The sequence below is a fragment of the Pinus tabuliformis genome, chromosome 7 (genome assembly GCF_031772625.1).
Source record: "Pinus tabuliformis cultivar Carrire ecotype Pingquan chromosome 7, CPIR1, whole genome shotgun sequence".
Classification (NCBI taxonomy): Eukaryota; Viridiplantae; Streptophyta; class Pinopsida; order Pinales; family Pinaceae; genus Pinus; species Pinus tabuliformis.
In genome coordinates this window covers 694,733,674-694,758,883 of record NC_142293.1, presented here as the reverse complement: position 1 = coordinate 694,758,883, position 25,210 = coordinate 694,733,674, and the positions used below count along the sequence as shown (strand labels likewise).

Below are 25,210 nucleotides of genomic sequence, written 5' to 3'. Positions count from 1 at the left end.
ATCCGCTAAAACTCTAAGATACTTGCACTGAAGTCCGGCAATTTGTTTATTACGTGCAATGAAAGTTACAACAAGTGGATTGGATTTTCAAATTGCAACTCTTCCTGCAAGCAGGTAAATGGGATATTTGCACGTGTAAATCTTGTTTTCATCGCCCCACGCCTCTCTAAACTTTCTCAATACGCTTTCATTCAGAAGCTCAACGCCCTTCTCTCTGGCGGCGGTCAAAGCAGAAGAAGATTTTAACCATCCCAGGTACGCCTCCGACGAAATCTCTCTTTCCAGAATCGCTTCCATGGGATTCCCTTCCCCTCCTTTCCCATTTCCCAGCACTGCCTCGAAAGGGAAAGGCAGAGTCCTGTATCCCTCCAACACATACCGAATTCCTGGGTTCCAATAAGGCCTCGCCGATTCATACAAAGCATTACACACCGCATCCACGGCAGGACTCACGCTGCGATTCGCATAAGTCCACACAGCAATCACACCACCTGGTTTGCGCAGGAGGCGTTTAACTTGAGAGTAAAAGGTGTCGAGGTCGAACCAGTGTACTGCCGTCGCCACCGTCACCAAATCCACCGATCCCTCCTCCCCAACGATCGAAAACAGCTCTTCATCCGTCATGACGGGTGAGAGTGACAGCATATGTCACTTTGGGATGCTTCGGGGCCAACTCCAGCTGTTCTTTGCTTATGTCAGTGGCGATCACTCGATCGTAATGGTCTGCAATCTGCGCTCTCAAAATTTCACTAAATCAGTTTTAGGCGGCAATGATCTCATAATTTCATGTGAGACCTGACAATTACTAGAAATAAAAAGAGCAGGAGAGTGCAATGAAATGAAATGAAAGAAGAGGGTAAGAGAGGTTACAGAAACAGAAGCCTGCCCATTGCCCGCACCCACATCTCAAGCCAATTGGTGATTGGCAGTGAGAGATGCCAACATGGAAAACCAAGAAGCAGAATAAGTAGGCCTGTGCTCTAAATATTCCTTCGCTTGTTTATCAAACGACCCCAAAATAAAAATCTGACTATAAATTTTATATATTCAATCTACATAAAATAAAATAAAATAAAATCAATTATAGTTATCAAAATAATTATTAAATTGATTCGAAATTTATTAAATACCTATCCATATAAATTCAAACCTATACCATATAATCCCTCCATACCCTCACATGCAACGATCTCATGATCTTGACGGTTTCATAAAATGCCATATCTTCTTTGACAGTCTACAATTAAATGAGATTCTCATGTTAATAGCCATATCTAATTCTACATTGAATAGGATACTTCATCAATGACTTCTTGCGTTCGCGTTCAACAATGTCTTTCTGGTAGGTAAATGAGATTCTCATGTTAATCGCCATCTGTAATTATATGTAATTCTATATTGAATGGGATATTTTATTAATGACTTATTCTGTTAAATAATGTCTTTTTAAGTAGGTTTCATGGAATTAGGGTTGAAATTTGCTGGGAAAATTGTTATGGGGTAATTTGCTAGTGAAATATAGATAAAAAACTGTAAAACTGTTAAATTTTTTTTTGTTGAAACTGTAAATACAGATGGGAAAGTATTAACACTATCTATTTTGAAATTCCAACCCTACACTAAACTAATCATCAAAACATATAATTGACATATGTTTTTTTTTATTATTTAACATTTTTATTATATAAATATTTTTCAAAATAAATATTAAAATAATTTTCAAAATATAATTTAAAATTAATTAAAATTAATTTTTTATTTTATTTTAAAAATAAATTAATTACTGGATATTTAAGATATTTAAATTTTACATTTTTTTATGAAAAAAATTACTTTTCATAAATCCTCAATAAATCTGAAACCTTTTTTAAAATGATAAAACATAATTTATAAAAAAAAAATACAAAAGAGTAAATTATTTAAAATATTTAACTTTTATCAAAGTTAAATTTTACCTTTTCATAAATCTTAAATGGATAAACATTTTTTAAAATGATAATAACATAATTTAAAAAAAAAAAAAAAAAACAAACATAAAAGAGTAAATATTATTTTTAAAGGTGTATGATTAAATTTCAAACAACTTATTATTATTTTTCAAGCTAGAAATAATCATAATAAATTATGCATTAAACATTATAAAAAAAATTAAAATTATTTAATTATAAAATATTTTTAAAGCATAAAAATTAATAAATATTTAATTTGATTAAAAAATATTTTTATATTTTTATTAATAATAAATTATGTATTAAACAATGTAATATATATATATATATAAATAATAAATTATGTATTAAACCATATAAAAAGATTTAAATGATTAATTATAAAATAATTTGTAAAGCATAAAAATTTAATAGGATATTTACATTTATCAAAAGAGATAATTTTATTAAAATTTTATAAATTCAAAAATAAAATAGATAAAGATTTTTGAAATTAAAATATATATAAACTTACTCATTTATATAAAAGTGTCATCTTTTTCCATTGAAACCATATTAATATCGTAAATATAATATTTTAAATCTTTTTCCCATTGAAACCATATTAATATCGTAAATATAATATTTTAAATCTTTTTCCCATTGAAACCATATTAATAAGGCATCACTCAACAACAGACCACCTTGTTACGCTTAGGATCATTGCGGAGGAATGTCGTAATGATAAATCCAATTTACTTTGCTGCTTTGTAGAATTTAGAAAGGCTTTCGATACGGTTCCTAGATACAACCTTTGGAATAGGTTAGAAGAGCTAAAGGTTCCTCTTGAGTTGAGAGCTGCTGCTATAAGGCTATACGAGAATGTAATTGCCAAGCTAAAGAACAATGAGGGGTGGTCAAAAGATATTAAGTGTAACATCGGAGTTAAACAAGGTTGCCCCCTCTCCCCTACCCTATTTGGCATTTACATCAATAAGCTCGAAGGTTATTTAGAAGAAGCAGGATGTGGTGGCACAATCTTAGTTGGGATAGTCGTTATCCTTCTTCTCTATGCAGACGATATTGTTCTTTTGGCAAGGTGCCCTTCTGATCTTGATAAGCAACTCAAGCTTCTTAAGGATTTCTGCTCTACCATGGGTATGACTGTTAACACTGACAAAACAAAAGTTATGATTATCAAATCCAAGAAGGACACTTGCGCTAATTTTATGTATGACAATAATAACTTGGAGGAAGTGTACTCTTACAAATACCTAGGAATTGATATCCATCACAAGCTCAACTGGAACCATAGTATTGAGAAAAGGATCAATGGGGGATGGAAAGCTTATTTTGGTCTTGAAAATAATTGTAAAACAGCAAACCTCGTAATGTGGGATAAAAAGAAGTTCCTCTTTGAAACTTTAGTCACTCCTGTTATCTTATATGGCTGTGAAGTTTGGGGCTGCAGCATCTCCAGAGAATCATGGAGAAAGATTGAGCAAATCCAGAAGCGTTTTATAACTTATAACCTGAAAATTAAAAGTAATACACCCTATCCTATTCTCCTTATAGAAGCAGGTCTTTCTCCTATTGAGAGCCTGGCTATGCTCAGGTTTCTGTTGTACAAGCACAAGCTCAATAACATAGACAATCATAGACTTCCTAAGCTAGCTTTAAATTCCAGCCAAAACCACCTAAGGCTTAACCGAGGATGGCATAAGGACACAAGGGCTTGGTTAAACTATTGGGAGATCAATGAGAATGATGCTTTGCAAAACATAAATAACATTAAAGATATTGTTACTTCTAAGTTCAAAGAAAAATTGTGGTGTGAGAAAGATTTAGCGTCTAAAAGAAAATTAAGTTATTATAAGAAGGTCATCAACCCCACCCTTGAAGATCAAAAGTATCTCTCTATTTTAACTAGCTCAAAGAAGAAAATTAATATAGCAAAGATTAGAACGAATTCTCATGAGCTCCATAGTGAAACTGGCCGTTGGGCAGTTCCTAAAACACCATGGATGGAAAGGATCTGCCATATTTGTGAGAATAGGAGCATCGAGGATGAAAACCACTTCCTCTTAGAGTGCCCTGCATACAACCACATTAGATCTCAATTTCACAACCTTTGTTACAATACTGACCTTCCTAGCCTTTTACAATGCCAAAATTATAGTGAACTCGGGAGGCTTCTCTCCAAGCTTTTGAGCATAGGAATAAAATCTTAAATCAAAATAAATAATTTGTCTTTTTAGGTCCGATAGATCATTATTTGGTCTCAGCGGACGTTAACCATCATCATCATCATCATCATCATCATCATCAATATCGTAAATATAATATTTTAAATCTTTTTCCCATTGAAACCATATTAATATCGTAAATATAATATTTTACTTTTATTTATTAATGATGATAACTTTACCATATAATCTGTAATATTTTGTTTAAATTCTTAACAATATTTATTAAATTAATTTTACAACATGTTCAGGGACCAAAGCATAAAACCAGAATGATGAGCGAGACCGGTCACTGACAACCCTGCGGATTGTCCGCAAGTTGGATGCAATGGGAAACTGTAACACCTTAACCATTAAATAAAAACACATAAAAAAAAATTACTTTACCCAACATAGACTTATGAACCATATATATAAAAATATTATGCATGCTTGTTAACCATACATTAATTGATTGGATACTTGATATTACATTTCTCACGGTAGGCGATGGGGGTTCTGCCATGCATTGAAGAGGCACATGACCTTACTGAAGGTTTAGCACTTGTTTCACGGTAAGGGCTAACCAGCTTGTCATAGGGAATTAAATGCCCAAGTACATGCATGCTCTATAACAAAATAACACACCGTCCTTATTTTTAATTTATGTAGCCAGCGCGCGCGTTATATTTTGTTATAGAGCATGCATGTACCCGCGCATTTAATGCCCTATGGCAGGCTGGTTAGCCCTTGCCCTTGTTCCACTACTCTGTTGTAAATGCCCTGGGTACCATCCTCCACGTGGCACGATCTGGGACTGTCCTCTAGTTGACTTTCGTTCATCGATGTAGCATTGGCTTGCCAATTGTGGTCCTTCGCATTTGTTGATCTGTCTAGAGGAGATCCGACGGCAGAGAAATGTTGAGTTAGTTTCAACTACCTTGCTCCCGCCTCCGACTGAATCGAGGGTCATTTGCGTTGTGAGGGTTGAGGGTTTTGGTCGCTCTGCAACTGTTCGACTACCAGGTCCCTAGTCGACTCTACAAATGAGTATGTCGAGAGCTACGGTGGTGAACGAACGCTTGTCTCCGGGAGGTAATGGAATCCCTACCTTGTTTTACAGTTCATTATACAACAGTGGTTTAATATGCCTATTTTACTGCCTCATGGTTTGTAAGGGTTTGATAGGTGAATATCCATGTCTGGAGAGCTCGCCACATGGTTCTGGTTCATCGAGGGTTGAAGGGCTTTGCACTCGACTCCAAAGAGGTGAGCCTGCATTCTAAGGTATTGCTCTTGTAGTTGAAAATGACTCCGCATGTTGTTAATGCACAGGTTTGGTGGCCATGCAGGTGGAATACCTCCGATGGAAACTTCAGGGCTCAGGTGGGGTTTCAAGCCTCGACCACTCTATTTTTAATTGATTTTCGAATACAAAGCATTACCTAGACATTGATATAATGTTGTTGATGATGCTGCAGGTAACTAATTGTTCTTACCGGGGTTCTCATGGAGTCAATCCCGTGCCCTCCGAGGCCACGAAGACTAATATCCCTCTCGGTTGTCTACAAGTTGGAATGTTTCACCGAGGTTTACTCAGTTTGTTTGCTATGGTTTAGATGCTTGCGAGAAATAGTTCGCCAGAGGGCTTAGACCAGACCTACCCAGTTTTAATTCTCTTTATGAAGAAGACTGTATAAATAATTTAGAAGTCATCTCTGATATTTAATATGGTAGTAGGACTGCTCTATTTTCTGGGTTCGGGAGACTATTTATTCTCTGATATTTTTGTAACTTATGGGTACACAAACCCTTCTGGAACTGTGAATATATGGTTGAACTATGAAATACGAGGGTTTCCCTCTTTTTGAGCTTCACCTCCGTGGATATGTGGATGTCAATTGTGCATCCGGTTGTTGTAAGACTCGGTGATAATAATATATGTTTATTTGCAACATTTTGTTTAGTTTTCTATCGATTCGACTATGAAGGGTTTGACAGCGTTAAATTCTTGCTGGGCATAACTTTTAGGAACTGCGTCTTTCAATTCGATTCATCTGACAGCTGTTAATGAATAGGCTACAGTTTGAGGGTTTCAATTAAGTATTTCATTCTGTTCAAGCTAAACTGAAACTCTCTTCTCGAATGCTGAATTAAAATATTTTCCTATGCTACTGTGATAGAAGGTTTTCTCTGTTATGCTCTATGAATACTGTGGTATTATACCAACGGCAAGGAGATTAGTTTCTGTTTGCAAATTATATCTACATGCTGTAGCTAATAAAGTAGGGACTGAATGCTTATTGTTTTCAAGTTTTATTAGCTTTACAGCTTTATTTTATAATTGTTATTGTTCTTGAATCTCGAATTCCTTTTGGTTTCTGTGTGGGCATCGTAATGGTTTGATCTTGTTACGAAAGAAGTCTTTCTATTACACTTATTCTATTACTATTTTAAATATATGTACTCTGATCCTGTAATGAACTATTATGCTGCTCTAAGAAGTATTTACTCCATTCATTTATTATTACCAATACTTAAATAAAAGTTATGATACTTATCTGATTAACTTATCATAAAATACCAAAGATATCTGGAAAGTCTCTCCTCCCAGCCACGAGCTTGGCGATTACGTCCAGGCTCTCCCTCGAGCACTTTCACTATTTTGCACTGGATTATATCCAACTACAGTCGGTGCCTTGGGCCTCAGGACTCCACTGTCCAGCCTCAAGTCCTGCACTTGATTCGACTGTTAATGAGCAACTTCCCACTGGTCTCTTCTTTTCCCAGCTCTAGGATAGCCCCCAATTTTCCATCTTTTCCCCTCTATATTTCCCTTTCCAGGGCAGGGGTGTAACTGTTTCTTTTAATTGTAGCAAATAGTTTATTTTTATTAACATGTCTCAATTCCTAATCAATCATAAATTAGGTAACAACTTGTTATCTGGCTTTCCAGCCTCAGTCATTGTCATAACGTAAAATAAAATAAATGCAGTAAATCATAAAACTGAATTTAATAACCACAGTACTTCTTTCATGGAGCCTGGGGTGTTACATCTCCCCCCCCATGTGAGGAACACCATCCCTGGTGTTCTTTCTAATTTAAGCAAATAACGCCGGATAAGCTTCCCACATAAATCCTTCCTCTTCCCAGGTGGCCTCATCTGGGCCAAAGTGCTTCCACTACACTTTAACCTGGGTGATGGCTTGCTTCCGCAAGGTGGTTTCTCTCCAATCGAGAATACAAAGAGGTTCTGCCAAAAACTCTCCTTCCAGTTCGACCTGCACATACATAATTCACAGTCATAATTCCCTCAAAACAACTTATAAAAATGTATATATTCCCTTAACTTTTTACCTGAATATTTTCCCAATTTATTATATGATGTGGATTGTACACATATTTCTTTAACAACGAAACATGAAAAACGTTGTGGACCCGAATGTGGCTTGGTAACGCAAGTTTATAGGCTACTGGTCCAATTCGTTCCAAGACTTGAAAAGGTCCACAATACTGGGGTGCTAACTTAGCACAACCCCTCCATTGTAAGGAACTTTTTCGGGGCTTTACCCTTAGATATACATGATCTCCTAGCTGAAATTCTCTGTATGTTCTCTTTTTATCTGCATACATTTTCTGCCTATCTTGGGTAGCCCTTAGATTCTATCGAACCTTCTTAACGGTTTCCTCCATCTCTATTAGCATGTCGGGACCCAATGCTAGCTTATTAATAGGGTTATTCCAGTCCACGGGCACTCTGCACTTTCTTCCATTTAACACCTCAAAGGGGCTCATACCCAGTGATTTGTGATGTCCATTATTGTATGTGAATTCCACAAGGTGGAGATAATCCTCCCATTTATGTGGTTGTTGCATCACAAACATGCATAGCATGTCTTCCAGCACTTGATTTACCCGTTTCGTTTGCCCGTTCGTTTGGGGACGATAAGCCGTACTAAATTGGATCTGGGTACCCAATCCTGAAAAGAGGGCTTTTTAGAATGTGGATGTGAATTTCACATCCATGTCTGAAATTACCACCTTGGGTATACCGTGTAGGCGAAAGATTTCCTTCATAAATATGTTTGTGATTTCCACAGTTTTGTATGTGGATTTCACAGGTATGAAATGTGCGATTTTGCTCAATTTGTCTACTACAACCATAATTGAGTCATGTTGTTTCCTAGTGTGGGGTAAACCTATGATGAAGTCTAATGATATGGTCTCCCATTTCCATTCTGGAATGGGTAGTGGTTGCAACAAACCAGCGGGATGCTGATGCTCTGCCTTCACCAACTGACACTCCAAACATTTGGACAAATACTCAGTGACATCCTTCCTTAATCCAGGCCAAAAATACCCTTTCTTGATGGCTGATAATAGTTTCTGGTAACCTAGGTGGCCCGCACAAGGTTTTCGATGAAACTCATCCATTATTAATTGTTTAACAATGCTCTGGTTAGGAACATAAATTCTGTTTTTGAAGGTAAGGATGTCATCAAGATTTATTTTGAAATCTGATTTTTCTCCTTTTAATAGAGCTTCCTTTGTCTGCTGCCAAAGAAAAGTGTATTCTGGATCTTTGACCGATGCCTCCTTTATAATTTTTGGAATGTTTGAGCGTGCTTGACTGATCTGAACCTCATAAATGCACTGTACCTTCCTACTCAATGCATCAGCCACCCGATTTTCTTTCCCCTTAAGATGCTTCATTTCAAAATCAAACTCACTTAAAAATGTCGTCCATCTGGCCTGTTGAGCATTTAGGCTAGACTAGTTGAAGAAATTGGTAAGGTTGCTATGATCTGTTAACAGCAAAAATTTCTTCCCCAACAGGTAGTGTCGCCACATTTTAAGTGCATGTACTACCGTTGTTAATTCAAGGTCATAAGCAAAGTATCGTTGTTCATACTCCTTCAATTTTCGTGATTTGTAAGCAATAACTTTTCCTTCTTGTGTTAGCACTCCGCCAACACCTTCTTTACTTGCATCCATGCAAACCACAAAAGACTTTTTCGGATCTGTTACTTTTAGCACAGGTGCAGTGGTAAGTAGGTGTTTTAATCTTTCAAAGCTTTGCTGACATTCGGCTATCCATTGAAAGGTGCGTCCCTTTTTCTGTAAGGAGGTCATTGGAAAATAAATTTTTGAAAACCCTTCAATGAATCGACGATAGTACCCGGCTAAACCCAGGAAGGATCTTATATCAGTGACATTCTTTGGAGCAGTCCATTCCATAATGGTTTTGATCTTCTTTGGGTCCACCACTATTCCCTTTGCTGATATAACGTGACCCAAGTATTGGATCTGATCTTTGAAAAAGTCACATTTGCTAAATTTAGCATATAACTAGTTCTCCTGTAAAGTTTGCAGCACAATTCTCAAATGTTCTTTGTGTTCTTCTTGATTTTTAGAGTATATCAAAATTTCGTCAATAAAAATTAACACAAAGTTATCAAGATAGGGCTGGAAAATACCGTGCATCAAACTCATAAAGGTATTTAGGGCATTGGTGAGGCCAAATGGCAACACCACAAACTCGTAATGACCATAACGAGTTCGAAATGCAATTTTGTAGATGTCCTCCTCCTTTATCCTTATTTGGTGGTAACCGGATCTTAAGTCGATTTTTGAGAATACTTTGGATCCCTGCACTTGATTGAATAAATCATCAATATGTGGTAAGGGATACTTATTTTTTATGATCAGCGTATTTAACTGATGATAACTGATACACAATCTCAATGTTCCATCTTTCTTCCGTACGAATAGTACAGGGGCTCCCTAAGGGGACACACTGGGGCGGATGTATTTTTTATCCAGAAGCTCCTGAAGCTACATTTTGAGTTCTGTCAACTTAGGTATGCTCATGCGATAAGGTGCCTTGGATACCGGGGCTACACCTGGAATTATTTCAATGGTGAAGTCAATATCCCACTTGGGTGGTAATCCAGGAATGAATTCAGGAAATAAATCAGCAAATTCCTGAATGACAAAAATATTTTTGAAGAAGGTCATTTTATTCTTGGTGTTGGTAAATCCTACTTGAACAACATATATTTGACAACCCTTCCTAATACATTTTCCTAGATGACTAACAGTAATATGGCACAGTTTGGCATTAGTCTTGATTCCTTGAAGTTCCCTCCTTTGTCCTGTTTCTTAAATAAAACTGATAGTTTTTTGTTTGCAATCAACCAAGGACCAACATTTTTCCGACCAATCAATTCCGATTAAAACATCATATGAACCCAAAGGGTGAATGTTGAGGTTCATGTGAATGGGTTGTCCTGAGATGGTTACGGGACATTGTTCTTTTTGGCAACTACCTTTCTTTTTGGCCCAATGGCTAGTTGAACTAACCATGGTTTTTGGAAATTTACTACTCTGCAGTTGACACTTTTCTATCACTTTAGGACTAACATAACTTAAGCTACCACCGGGATCAAATAAAACCGAAATAGGTTGCTTAGTAATCATACGTTCACATTCAATCAAGGTAGGCTGATATTTTGCTTGATGATCATCCAAGGCAGCATTAATTTTGGGTATGTCCCTCGCCACTTCTCCAACAATGGATGCTTCCTACATGTTTGCAAGTTGTTCTGTTCTCACCTTGTGTGGACAGTTTTTGAAGTAGTGGGGTTCTCCGCATCCCCAACATTGCAGCGACGGTTTTGACTGTTGATCATTACTGAATTTATTAACCCCTTCTGACTGTCTATTTTCATAATAGACAGCCTTGGGTTGGTTCTTTGCTGGGAATTTACTAAGAGCATTTTGCTGTAAATTTCTACTATTAGAAAAATTTGGGTGTCTGCTTGGAATCAGACTTCTTCCCTTCTTATTCAACCCTCCTTTAGATCCTTCATTTTTCTGTTTCATTTGCTGGTAACATATGTGGGCTTTCCGCACTGCATCATCCATTGTTTTGGGGTAGTCAAACTCAAGTTTCTCCTTCATGAAATTGGGTAAGCTACTAATGAAACACTGAATCTTGGCTTTCTCTTCCTGCATATAAGGCACATAGCGCAGAAGGGAGGTGAATCAAGCCACATATTCATCCATAGTTAAGGCCCCTAGTCTTAATTCGTGAAATTCCTTTGCTTTTTCATCATAATAACGCTCAGTTAGATACTTATCTTTAAAATGTTTTTGGAATTCGTTCCACGTCACCTGTTCCTCGTCAATCTTTCTTACTATTTTGATTTCTTCCCACCACAAGGTTGCCTTACCTCTTAACTGATAAACTGCCAAATGCATCTTCAACTTATCTGTGTATTCATAAATCTGAAAATATCTACCCATTTCAATTAACCAAAATTCCGCTACTTCTTCAGATTCCCCTTCGAAAAGTGATGGTTTAGTCTTTTTGAATTGTCCTTGTAATTCCAACTTTTGTCTTTTTGTTTTGCACTGGTCGGAAACATTATCTGAGCGTCCTTCTTTGTCCTCCCCGTGTCTCTCAGCTGATTCAACATTTTCCTCACCATGCTGAACTGTTGGGGTCTTTTCTCTGTCCTCAGCACTGGGGTCTGGATGTCTTTGGTTCTATCGATTAGACAGACTTCTGAGAATCCTCTCCTATTCCAGGCTTAATTGTTCATTGTCTGTTCTTAAATTTGTCATCTCAGCGCGTAACTGTTGAACAGTTTCAAGTAAAACTGCATTAGCTGCCCAGCTGCATCCAAATGTCAGGGATAGCATTCACATAAGTTGGTTCTGAAGTATTGGGCGGTCCTGAACTTCTCTTCATTCTGCCCTTTGTATTGAGACTATCTTTGTGTCCACATAAATGTTTAATTTAGTTAGACTTAATAAATCACGGTCTTTTTATGTACACACATACACACACACACACACACATATATATCCCAAAGAGTCTCAGTGTGCGAACCTGAGCTCTGACACCATTTGTAACACCTTAACCATTAAATAAAAACACATAAAAAAATTAATTTACCCGGCCTAAACTTATGAACCATATATATAAAAATATTATGCATGCCACGGTGGCAATGGTACTGTTAACCATACATTAATTGATTGGATATTTATTATTACATTTCCCACAGTCGGTGATGGGGGTTCTACCATGCATTAAAGAGGCACATGGCCTTACTCAAGGTTTAGCGCTTATCCCACTGCTATATTGTAAATTCCCTGGGTACCATCCTCCACGCAGTGGGATCTGGGACTGTCCTATGGCTGGCTTTCGTTCATCGATGAAGCATTGGCTTGCCAATTGTGCTCCTTCGCATCCGTTGATCTTGCAAGAAGAGATCCAATGGCGGAGAAATGTTGAGTTAGTTTCAACTACCCTGCTCCCGCCTCCGACTGAATCGAGGGTCATTTGCGTTCTGAGGGTTGAGGGTTTTGGCCACTCTGCAATTGTTCGGCTACCAGGTCCCCAGTCGACTTTGCAAATGAGTATGTCGAGAGCTACGATGGCGAACGAATGCTTGTCTCCGGGAGGTAATGGAATCCCTGCCTTGTTTTACAGTTCATTATACAACAATGGCTCAATATGCTTATTTTACTACCTCACGGTTTGTAAGGATTTGATAGGTGAATATCCATGTCTGGAGAGCTCGCCACACAGTTCTAGTTCATTGAGGATTGAAGTGCTTCACACTCGAATCCAAAGAGGTGAGCCTGCGTTCTAAGGTATTTCTCTTTCAGTTGAAAACGAATCCACATGTTGTTAATGCACATGTTTGGTGGCCATGCAGGTGGAATACCTCCAGATGGAAACTTCAGGGCTCAGGTGGGGTTTCAAGCCTTGACCACTATGTTTTTAATTGATTTTCGAATACAAAGCATTACCTAGACATTGATATAATGCTATTGATGATGCTACAGGTAACTAATTGTTCTTATCGTGGTTCTCATGGAGTCAGTCCCATGCCCTCTGAGGCCACGAAGACTAATATCCCTCTCGACTATCTACAGGTTGGAATGTTTCACCGAGGTTTATTCAGTTTGTTTGCTATGGTTTAAATGCTTGCGAGAAATAGTTCGCCAGAGGGCTTCAGTCGGACCTACTTAGTTTTAATTTTCTTTATGAAGAAGAATGTATAAATAATTTAGAAGTCATCTCTGATATTTAATATGGTAGTAGGACTACTCTGTTTTCTAGGTTCGGGAGACTATTTATTCTTTGATATTTTTGTAACTTATGGGTACACAAACCCTTCTGGAACTGTGAATATATGGCTGAACTATGAAATATGAGGGTTTCCCTCTTTTTGAGCTTCACCTCCGTGGATATGTGGATGTCAACTGTGCATCCGGTTGCTGTAAGACTCGGTGATAATAATATATGTTTATTTGCAATATTCTATTTAGTTTTCTATCGATTCGACTATGAAGGGTTTCACAGCTTTAAATGATTGTTGGGCATAACTGTTAGGAACCATGTCTTTCAATTCGATTCGTCTGACAACTGTTAATGAATAGGTTACAGTTTGAGGGTTTTGATTAAGTATTTCATTCTGTTCAAGCTAAACTGAAACTCTCCTCCTGAATGCTGAATTAAAATATTTTCCTATGCTACTGTGATAGAAGGTTTTCTCTGTTATGCTCTATGAATACTGTGGTATTATACCAGAGGCAAGGAGATTAGTTTCTTTTTTCAATTTATATCTACATGTTGTAGCTAATAAAGTAGGAACTGAATGCTTATCGTTTTCAAGTTTTATTAGCTTTACAACTTTATTTTATAGTTGCTATTGTTCTTGAATCTCAAATTCCTTTCAGTTTTTGTGTGGGCATTGTAATGGTTTGATCTTGTTATGAAAGTACTCTTTCTATTACACTTATTATATTACTGTTTTAAATATATGTACTATGATCCTGTAATGAACTATTTTGTTGCTCTAAGAAGTATTTACTCCATTCATTTATTATTACCAGTACTTAAATAAAAGTTATGATACTTATTTGATTAACTTATCATAAAATACCAAAGATATCTTAAAAGTCTCCCCTCCCAACCACGAGCCTGGCGATTAGGTCCAGGCTCTCCCCCGAGCACTTTCACTATTTTGCACTGGATTATATCCAATTACAGTCGGTGCCTTGGGCCTCAGGGCACTTTCCAACCTCAAGTACTGCACTTGATTCGACTGTTAATGAGCAACTTCCCACTGCTCTCTTATTTTCCCAGCTCTAGGATAGCCCCCAATTTTCCCTCTTTCCCCCTCCATATTTCCCTTTCCAGGACAGGGGTGTCATTGTTTCTTGTTAACTGTCTCTTTTAATTGTATCAAACAGTTTATTTTTATTAACATGTCTCAATTCCTACTCAATCATAAATTAGGTAACAACTCGTTATCTATCTTTCCAGCCTCAATGATTGTCATAACGCAAAAGAAAATAAATGCAGTAAATCATAAAACTGAATTTAATAACCACAGTCCTTCTTTCATGGAGCCTCAGGTGTTACAGAAACAATGAATCAAAACCCGAAACGCTGTGTGGAAAAGTAGTTAGCCTAACATGTAGCAGAGTTCTCTTGACAGACGGGGTCGCAAATCCTCCCCATCGATGCATCAGGCACATGGCAGATTGAACCTCGGACTCAAAAGGCGGTTACACAAAAATTAACCCTTTTCAACGGAGTCGTTGGATGATTAACCCCGAGATCGATGGAGTGAGAGCTTGCCATTGTCCATCTCGCTTGTATACACCTGGAAGGGTTCCCGATGGTACACTGTACAATTTATTTAATACGGAAACCAAACACAGTAAATATCAAACCTCCCAGTAGATCATACATGTACTTAGTCTGACAGATGGAACCCAAACCAATTGGTGGAACCTAAGCTGGCATGTGTTAATGATATGGGGTACGATAACACATTAAAGAGCAGTATTGAACTTAGGGGTTAAAGGGTAGTGGTCTAGGAATTTAGATGTTAGTATTTTTTTTTTATTTTTTATTTTACATGGCATAGGAAGTTGTTACAATCAGGAGGCCTTAAAAGATATGTCCCTGGTATACATTCAACATTTGAAACTCTCCTTGAGTTTGGGCCAAAAAAATCCACAACAAGATACCAATTAAGCCAGTAGACAAAGGTTCCATGCCAATAAATTTACAGACTACTTAAAAAAATGAGGCTAACAAAAATTGCCAATACTATCAACAATAGAATTACATAAATGTAGTATGGACATTACAACGTTGAAGGTGATACCTTGAAAAAAAAAAAACAATGAAAATTTATGCATAATACCTAATGAGAGTTCATGTACTAATCCAAATATGATGTAGGATTGACTAAATGGAAGACATAAATCTAGCATATGGTGAATTTAAAGTTCAATTTTGGTTGTGGTCTTCTCTACCTATGTAGCATGAGTTTTTGATGCAGGAGCATAGCATTGTAAATATTATATTCATGGGCCAAATTCAATTGGCAAGTGTAGGCAGTGGTATTGATGAAGTGTAAGTGGTGGTACTTTTCTGGATTCTACAAGTTGGAAAATTGAAATCAAAACTAAACAAATAAAAGTAAAATGGATTTTAATTTGGTTTCATTGAAAAAAAAATAGTGCTAAGAGATTCTTGCAAAAATTATACCCTTATCACAAATTCAATTAAATTAAATGACACTCTAAGCAATAACATAAAGCCTTGTGAAAGGAAATTAAAGCAGAGTAAAAAGAAATATCAAAGCATTGTGCAAAACAAATGTAGAGATAAAAAATGATAAGAATTGTATGTTATTAGTAACACGCATCTTAATGTATTTGGTGTTTGGCGATATATTTTTTTATAAGATTATTATGTGTTTTATCTCTCCAGCCTGGAGTTTTGGTGTTTCGAATCAATTTGCACAGTCCCACCCGTGTTCATTAAATTATAATTTTAAAAAATATATTTAAATTATATCAATTCAACAATATAAATTTTTCGTTTCTCCAAATTCTAATTGAATTTTGAATTAAAAAAAAATCTTAAAAAATACCCAAAATCCACCTCTTCACACTATTGCTTTCTTACTCATTCCAATTAGAGCATGACAGACCTTAGACTTCAGACTACTGCTTTCCTACTCATTGCAACTGGAACAAGACAAACCTTAGACTTCAAAAATAAAGGCACAGAATTTACTCTATAATAATATGATAATACCATATGATAGGTGCAGTAAAAGTAAAAATGTAAGAAAAATCTTGTAGTTGCAGTAAAAGTAAAAATGTAAGAAAAATTCCTCCATGAAAAAACGTGCACATGTTGAATGCTTTAAAAAGAATTTGGAGGCATACTTAGTTCTAGAGTGTTTTTCTAAGCATCAAGAAAATAGCTTACATGAAAGAGATAATGGAGTTTCTCCTTTAACTTAATCCCTGGGCCTTAAATGCTATACATGTCATTAATATATTGGCAAAAAGAAAAAAAATGAACAAGAAGATATCTAGCCATGGGGTTCTATGAACGATTACAAAGTCGTGAAAGGAATTCAGATCTATGCAATGAATCAATTGCTACAGAGGATTATGTTGGATTTGATCTTTTAACCCATGGAGTTACTCTTGACCTTCCTATTTGCAAGGTTTCATTTACAGTGGTAACATTTTACTTAGATATAGATAATTTTCACAATCCTCCTCCTAGGTCAAAAAATGGTCTTCTTTCCATTATGACAAATCTTCAATGGAGATGCCTATATTTGACAATTATTCTACATTAGATCTAGCTTAATATTATCAAGAGTTGCATAAGATTATAGACAAATTTGGATCCGTATAGTAGTATTTCTCTCCATATTTTCTTGGACAACAATTGATAAAATGCACTAAGGTTTCCAACTTCTGTCATGTTTGGTGTACATTTCATTGATATAGTCCAAGAAGACCTAAATTTAATGAATTGTGGGATGTTAAACCAACTAATCTGGTGGCAGAAATAGCCCCTAATGTCCCCTTCACATTAATATGTTAAGATAAACTATAATTTATTCTTACATATAATTTGTTAGTTAGTTAAGGTTAATTTCAGGTAAAATCTATCAAATGTGATAATATTTTAGTCATTTCTAAGATATAAATATAAAAACAAAATTTATGTGTATGCCTTGAGTTATTTTAAGTAAAAAACTAATTTATCTTGATTGAATTCAGATATGTACTTGGAACTGGTAAAATGCTAATTTATCTTGATCGAATTCAGAGTTCCAAAAGTGTCTTGAAGTATTTTGTAAAGTGAAATACTAAAGGGTAGAAAAACTACACTGCAAATATACAAGTACAACCATAAAAGATTCTACGCACTTCAATTTACACCAAATTCTACAAAATTCACTAAAAATGTCGAATGAAATTCCGGAAATTCAGTGCCTTTTGCTGTCAGAAGTTTAAATTCACTATTTCTTCTAATCAAATACCTTAGATTTGGCAACCTTTGCAACATGAAAGCTTAATTTTAATAAAAAAAAAATTAAAAAAATGAACAGGGGAGTATTTTTCCAAATAAAACATTAATATAAACTTTTCTCCAAGGATCCAACAACTTAAAATACCACAGATGGAAAAGGCTTGAGGCTGGGAGTGTAGGCGGGCAGCTGAGCAGAGTGTAGGGACGTCATGATAGCCAACCGGGAAGCAGGTAGATGGAACAACGTTATCAGCCAACCAGGAAGCAGGAAGATGAAATCAACGGTCGTCTATCCAATGCATGTTGAGTGACAAGGGTCTTTACAAAAATGAGACCTGTGGCAGAGGATGGTAATAAGCAGGGCACGTAGGGACGAGCCAGAGCGACATATGGCTAGAGGAAATGCTTGTCAGCCCAGTTTAAACTCTTAGGAAGGCAGTAGAATCCGATTTTTTTTCTGTCGGCTTAGTTTCTTCGTTTTCCCTGAGCATCTGAAGTGCCTAGCTAAAAGTATCATAGGTAAGGAAGTAATTTCAGAGTTTAGAGAAGTCTTGATCAATATCAATCTCTGTCTCCTACTCAGAGCTTCTGCTGGAAATAGTTGTTTTCTGCAAAGTGGTGGAAGATTATTATGTTGTATCTCCTTTAGGGGCGGGACGGGTGTCAGTTTCTTTGGAAATGACTCAAGTTGACTCATACCTGCCCTCTCTGCTCAGCCTGCTGGCAGCCTCAAGTGAGTATATTTAATCTGTGAGTTATTGCCATCCACTATCTTTCTGCTAATTATCAAAAAGAGGAATGTAAAGGAACTATAAAGCAGTAGCCGTTTTCTCGAACTAAGAATTATGGAGCTGGTAATTTAGTTTTTCTTGAGTAGAATGAGATTGTTTAGAATGGACAGGGAGTAGAGTGGATTCAATCAACCATAATTTCACCCCCATGTCAATGGATGTGAGACGGTCATGGGCATCGTTCTTAAAACCTCAGAATTTCTTTGTTATTTCCAAGCCATGCTCAGACTTTCGATTTAGGATTTGCCATTGGTGGTGTGTTTGCCAATTAGTGTCCTGCTATTTGTTTGCCCAGGGGATTCTTCCTGAAAGCCCTCCCTCTGCAACTAGACCTCTTTCCCTTTGCCTGAATATTCAGAGGTTTTCAGGGCCGGCTTTTTTTTTCCGGGATCCGATTCCCGCTCTCATAAGTACAAAGTTTTAAAATCATGCTCTGTCTGGAATTTTGGTTTGTGGAAACTTTGTACTTTCCCTGGAGTCTCGAATCTACTGAAGAGCCACATATGAATTTGGGAAATAAATCTAGCCGTCGTTTTCCATTTCCTTTTTATGTTTGTCAGTATCCAGGTCATAGTTTTGTCCTCCCCTGTTATAGAAACTCTGTCTGAAGGATAAGCATTTAAGTCCTCAAAATCCCTATATAAGGGCTACCCTATCCCGAGGCTTTTCGGATCTGTACTGCAACTTAATTTCAATTTCTTAGGGTTTTTGGTCTCTGGGTATTACTCAATACTCTTTGTCAATCCATCCTGCATCATATCTGTGCAGGTCCAGGTGTAGTCCTCTTGATCCAAGAATTAGGTGGAGAATTAAATAATGTCTGATACCTCTGATCTTGAGGCAATGATTCAAGCAGCGATTCAGGCGGAATCGGCTCAAAAATCTGCCAGAGGGGATTCCGAGTGGCACTCCACGCTGGAGGAGATGCTTATTCATCCTTCGGTCCCACACAATGAAAAAAGTGGCCTGCCATTTGAAAAATGTGTTATTCCAAATCTGGGAACAGATGTAACACATAAATCAGGGAAAGAAGTTCATTTCAAAGGAAATAACAAACCTGTTAAAACCATTCCCCCTCCTTCTGCCATTAGCATCAACAGTAGCCACCTATCAGATCGCATTGACAGCCTACAATCTAAAGCTTTAGTTGGGAGATGGCATTTCCCAGAGCTAGATGATGTGAAAATGAGACGATGGTTGGAACAACAATGGAAGCCATTAATTGGTTATATGCCGATAACCTCCAGGCTTTTAAAGGAATGGTATTGTTTCCACTTTCTAGACTTTGTTGATCTGGAAATCATCCTAAATCATCAATGGGTTTATAAAAGAAGTTTTTTGGCCCTTCACAGGTGGTACATGGGATATAATCCACTGAACAACACCCCTTCTAATAACTGAATCTGGGTCAAGCTACCGGGTCTACCATTAGATCTGTGGTCAAAGGAAACGCTAGAGGAAATTGGCAATGCTATTGGAAGGTGCGTCTATGTGGATCCTTGGGTTTTATGGGAAAAAGACAAAAGGATAGCCTGGATTTTGATAGATAAACCTTTCAGGGGGGGATTTCCGGCTCACATAGACATTCAATGGAGAGACTTAAAATCAGGCAAAGACTCGACTTCTGGGGAATTCCATTTAGGTGCTCTGGTTGCCATCGCACAGGGCATCTAATCAAGAACTGCCCAAGACATCTTCCAATTAATCGCAAACAGCTTGGTCATTATAGATATGCCGTGAAGACCATCAAAAGCTCATCCCCGGAAGGGGATTCTGAATTTTTGCGTCCTAAAAGGAATATAGTGCATATGGATTCTGATAACCAATTGGATTCTTCAGAGAAGGAACCTCGATCATCATCCCAATTGAGGGAGTCAACTCCATCTACGGAACCGGTCTCAGACCATGGTCAACCTGTAAACCCTCAATTGTCGGAGCCCATTTCTCCATCCATGCCCCCTCTGGAGCCTGCTTCGGACCACGATTATCCGGTTATCCCACATATTCCGGAGCCCATTTTGCCGTCTACGCCCCCTCTGGAGCTTGCTTCGGACCATGATTATCAGATTATCCCCCATATCCCGGAACCTCCTTTGGACCACGAGATCCCTTGTCCAAATCCATCTCCTCATCCTCTCTATGGATATGCTCCTGACAATCGGTTCCAATCACCCTATTCATACAGAGGAAAAGAAATCATGATTTCGCCCACTCCAGCTAACTCGCCTTCCTCATCTCCCACGAATTCGGTAGGCAGCGATTTGGACTTCCTACTGAACAAGAAATCACTCCAACTTAGAGAGCTTACAATCCACAAACCCCTCGGCCAATCATCCCCTCAAATCAGTCCGAAGTCAGCCATAAATATAACGGTGAGAAGGAAAACAAAAGGGGGTAGTAGGCATTTTAGGGGGAGAGGGGAGGGCAGGGGAATCCGTAATCTCTCTCTGGTTGATGTCCCAATTGTAGACATGACTGAAGACAGGCCTCTTAGAGCATGCAAGGCCGGGACCTTTTCAAAATGAATTTTGCAATCTCCATGAATATTAGAGGATTGGGGGCAGACCCCAAGTTTTTGGCTCTGATTTTTTTTTTTCATTCTGAAAATCCTAAAATTATTCTAATACAGAAGACAATGCATGATGCCTATGATGCCATTTCTTATTTTAGAAAGATGTATCCCTCATGGCATATCTCGACCACTGAAGCGAAAGGCCTCTCGGGAGGACTAGCGATCCTCTAGGACCCCTCCTGGATCAAGGCGAGAACTTATAGTTGTCTGGTAGGGATTTTAATTTCTGCAAAATTGAGAGGACACAAATTTCCCATCAATATTCTCAATATGTATGCACCCTACAGGGATAGAATGATCTTCTGGGAGAAAATCTTGGACTCTGAAATTTTTGATTTGGAAAATTTATTGATTGCAGGTGACTTAAATCTTACTTTAAGTATGGATGAGATATGGGGAAGCAATAGGAAAAAGGATCCTATAGCTGAAAAACTAAAAAATGAATTTCGTAAAAGAAATTTAGTGGATGTCACTCCTTCACAAATGAGGCCGACTTGGGAAAATGGCAGAAATGATGAAGCATATGTGGCAAAGAGATTGGACAGGTTCCTTATTCATGCTAGTGTGATTGATTGTATGGGCATGCTGTTTTCTTCAATAGAAAACATTGTCATTTCAGATCATAGACCAATTAAGCTAGGCTGGATGGAAAAGAACTTCAGGAAGGGATACTCTTTCAAGTTCAATAGCTCTTTTCTGGAGGATCAGGGATTTAATGATCTCATTAAAAAATCATGGTCTGAGCTCTCAAAAAACAAAAGTCCTTCCACGCTCCTGATGACCTTTAAGGACAAAATGGACCACCTGAGGAGAATTGTGAAAAATTGGCAATATGAGAAAAGGCAATCAAATAGAAAAGAATTAAGAAGTATCCAGGAGGCTTTAGATAAGGCATCAAAGGCTTTTGCTTCTCAGAGTCTGTCATTGGACTCAAGATGCCTCATAAAGGAGCTGCAAAAAAAGAAAATCAAAATCATGGAACAAGAGGAATCCTACTGGCGGCTAAAAAGCAAAGCGACCTGGATTAAACAAGGGGATAGAAATACAAAGTTCTTTCATAAGTTCGCAAACGCAAGGGGAGAAAAAAATACCATCTGGAAGATAAGAAATGGCAACGGTCAGTTTATTTATTCTTAGAATGATATTACAAATGAGGCAGTAAGTTTCTTTGGGAAGCAATTTCAAAGGTCTAAAGTATGCAACTTTAAAGATATCTTGTGGGGTATCGAAATTTTCCCAAAAGATGTTTGATGAAGAAGCAAATGTTAAAGTCTTCCAAAAAATCTCTGAGGAAGAGCTTCTTGGGATTATAAAATCATTTAAAGCTGATAAATGTCCAGGGCCGGACGGCTGGACAATAGAGTTCTATATCCATTTCTTTGACCTGTTCAAAGGTGATTTGCTAAAAATGGTAGAGGGTTCAAGAATGGCGGGCAGTATAAACTCTAAAGTTGCATCCACCAATATCGCAGTCATCCCAAAGAAAGATGAAGCTGAGTCTTTTATGGATTACCGGCCGATCTCTTTATGAAACATATCTTATAAAATTATTGTGAATAATCGCAGAAAGGATAAAAGATTACTTATCTACGTATATCTCATCAAAACAGCATGCATTTCTAAAAGGGAGGAACATACAAGATGTTGTGGCAAGCACACAAGAAGGACTATTTACTATCCAGAAAAGGAAAAGGAATGCAGCCATTCTTAAGATTGATCTCCAAAAGGCATACGATTGCCTAGATTGGGGATTCTTCATATGCTTATTGGTAAAAATCAGCCTTAATTCTAGTATGACAAACTGGATAATGGCGTGTGTCGAGATGGTGAATTTCTCAGTGATCATAAATGGAATCCCCTCCCCTTTCTTCTCTGCATCCAGAGGGCTCCGACAAGAATGCCCCTTATTGCCTCTGTTATTCATTCTGGCAATGAATACTCTTAGTCTCCACATAAATAAAGCTATTGAAGAGTCTAGAGCTTTTCCGCTTAAAGTTTGCAGAGGAATCTCGATATCTCACAACCTGTTTGTTGACGATATCATATTATTCGGAATGTTATGCAAGATTACTTGGGCATGCTTCTTCGTCATTTTGGATAATTTTCAAAAAGCAACAGGTCTCAAAATCAATTCTGAAAAGTCTGCCTTTTTTCACAACAGATTGAGTCAGGAGATGATCGATTGGCTGTCGGAGTTGTTTGGAATCAATGCCCATCCTACGGGCGTGGGCTGAAATACTTGGGCTTTCAGCTTAAAGCCGCAGGGTACAAAAAGGAGGACTGGGGTTGGATCCTAGACAAATACCATAAGAGAATTTCCCGCTGGCAGTACAGATTTCTTTCTCTTGGAGGCAGAGTAATCCTTGCCCAGTCGGTGTTAAATCAGATGATGGTATATTGGGCACATTTATTTGCCATCCCTGCTAGCATTATTTCGGCAATGAATAAGCTCACGGCGAGCTTTATTTGGGGAGACCATGCAGTGGGGAAAAGATATCATCTATCTTCCTTGGCCAATTTATCCAAACCAAAGGTACTCAGAGGTTGGGGCCTTTTAGATTTGAAATCTTTCGGCAAGGCATTACTGTGCAGGTCGCTATGGAGAGGAGTGTTTGAGGATGGGCCGTGGAGCTACATTATTCGAGGCAAATACCTAAGAAGGAGGAGCCTGGCACATTGGCTCAGAAGAAAGCAACTGGGCCCTCCAAGAGGATCGCCAATATAGAAAAGCTTACGGAAAATTGGCATGTTTTTTTCTGGAAAATTTATCTTGGAATTTTCAATCAGGCAAAGATATTCTCATTGGAAAAGACTATTTTATAGGAAGTCCTGATGTGATTGAGATTCAATTGCCTTTGCTAAAATTTTTCCACAGATTTGGTATTTTTTACTGGGAAAACCTCATTGCAGAATGGAACGATCCCATTCCCCAATGGAAGGAAGCTGATCTTATGCAGATGCCAGCAGACATTGCCTCTTTGTGGGACAAAATTAAATTGCGTCTCAGAAACTGTGGAATCTTTCATTCAAAGGAACATGATAGTCTCACCTGGAGAAGTTGTAAGGTTTTATATCAGGTCCAAGTTAAGGATGTTTATAAAGACTTGATAAGCAAAGCTCCTTCGCTGCTCAATCCACCCTTTCCATCCATTCTATGGAAAACAGGATGTCCCTTAAAGATGATTTTGTTTTCTTGGCTGGCTTTTCACAACAGGAACCTTACTTGGGATAACTTAAGGAAGCGTGGTTGGCAGGGGCCGGGTGTTTGTCCCATCTGTTGGGCTGAAGAAGAATCCAATTTCCACCTTTTCTTTGCCTGCAAGAAGACTCGTCTTTTATGGAGGAATTTGGAGCATGCCCATGGTGTCCAGCTCCCATCTCTTTCTTCGACGATTGATGCATTCTTATGGTGCTGTCTTCAAAAGAAAACTTGGAGATCAATATTCATCATTGCGGTATGGTGCATATGGAAATGGCGTAATAAGGTTATCTTCAATGGTAAGATCCCCCATCTCTTGGAAATTCTTTCCTCCATCTCTTCTATTTTTGAATCAATCCCGCAAAGTCCTCCTAAGATGCCTCTCCAAAAAGAATGTGGGATTCAGCAGGACCTATCTGTCATGCCGAGAGCTTTCTTCGATGGGGCTGAGCAGGAGGGCCAATGTGGTTGCGGGGTTCATATTGTGGTAAATGAAACATGTATTTTTCAGCTATTCTGGAACGGAGGCAGTGGCTCAAACAATAAGGCGGAAGCAATGGCCCTTGCTGGTCTCCTGCATTTTTGCCTTTTTCTCAATCTTCAGGGTGTTTCCATCTTTGGTGATTCAAAGGTCTTGGTAGATAGTCTCTGTGGTAAGAACTCTATTAGAAATCCGCAGCTCTTGGGATGGATTGAGAGGATTAATTTTTTTGGATTAGATCAAAAGGGGCGTCCATTTGTCATATCAAGAGGGATCTTAATCAGGTTGCAGATGGCTTATCCAAAAAAGGTCTCCGGGTGGCCCCAGGTTTATGGTTCTTGTAGGTTTCCTTTGAGGGCAACGTTATCTCCATTCAAGACTTTCTTCCTCCTGATTTCTAATCCTTGTTTCGGTCCTCTGGTTTTGTTTCATGAAAGCTCTAACAATATTCCAGGTTGATGAAGGTTTTCTTTCACTAATTTTGTTTTTCTAGTGATAGCAGGTTGTGCCTTCAATCCTCAGTCGATGGTCGCTGTATGCCAGATCTTGTTTTCTTTTTTGGGTTTTTGTGCTTCGCTATGGGCTATGTTTTTCGCCATAGCTTTCCTGGTTTAATAAGGAGTTTTAGT

At 37.8% G+C, this 25,210-nt stretch overlaps 1 protein-coding gene and 1 pseudogene across 2 annotated transcripts; one reads left to right on the top strand and one right to left on the bottom strand.

Annotated features, from left to right (window-relative positions):
- Nucleotides 1–6: 6 nt before the first annotated feature.
- On the bottom strand, nt 7–9,149 carry LOC149249400 (uncharacterized; annotated as a pseudogene). The gene is made up of 4 exons (XR_016265165.1): nt 9,024–9,149; nt 1,175–1,237; nt 871–1,026; nt 7–730 (listed from the first exon to the last, which is right to left on the bottom strand). The product of XR_016265165.1 is annotated as an uncharacterized LOC149249400 (transcript).
- Nucleotides 9,150–21,195: 12,046 nt separating this feature from the next.
- LOC149249399 (uncharacterized) lies at nt 21,196–22,038 on the top strand. Its single transcript, XM_089452821.1, has one exon. The coding sequence runs from the start codon at nt 21,196–21,198 to the stop codon at nt 22,036–22,038; it is 843 nt and encodes a 280-aa protein (XP_089308947.1).
- The last annotated feature ends 3,172 nt before the right edge of the window (nt 22,039–25,210 follow it).

Coding starts and splice junctions, on each gene's coding strand:
- LOC149249399 (XM_089452821.1), top strand. CDS start 21,196: ATGATCTTCTGGGAGAAAATCTTGGACTCTGAAATTTTTGATTTGGAA.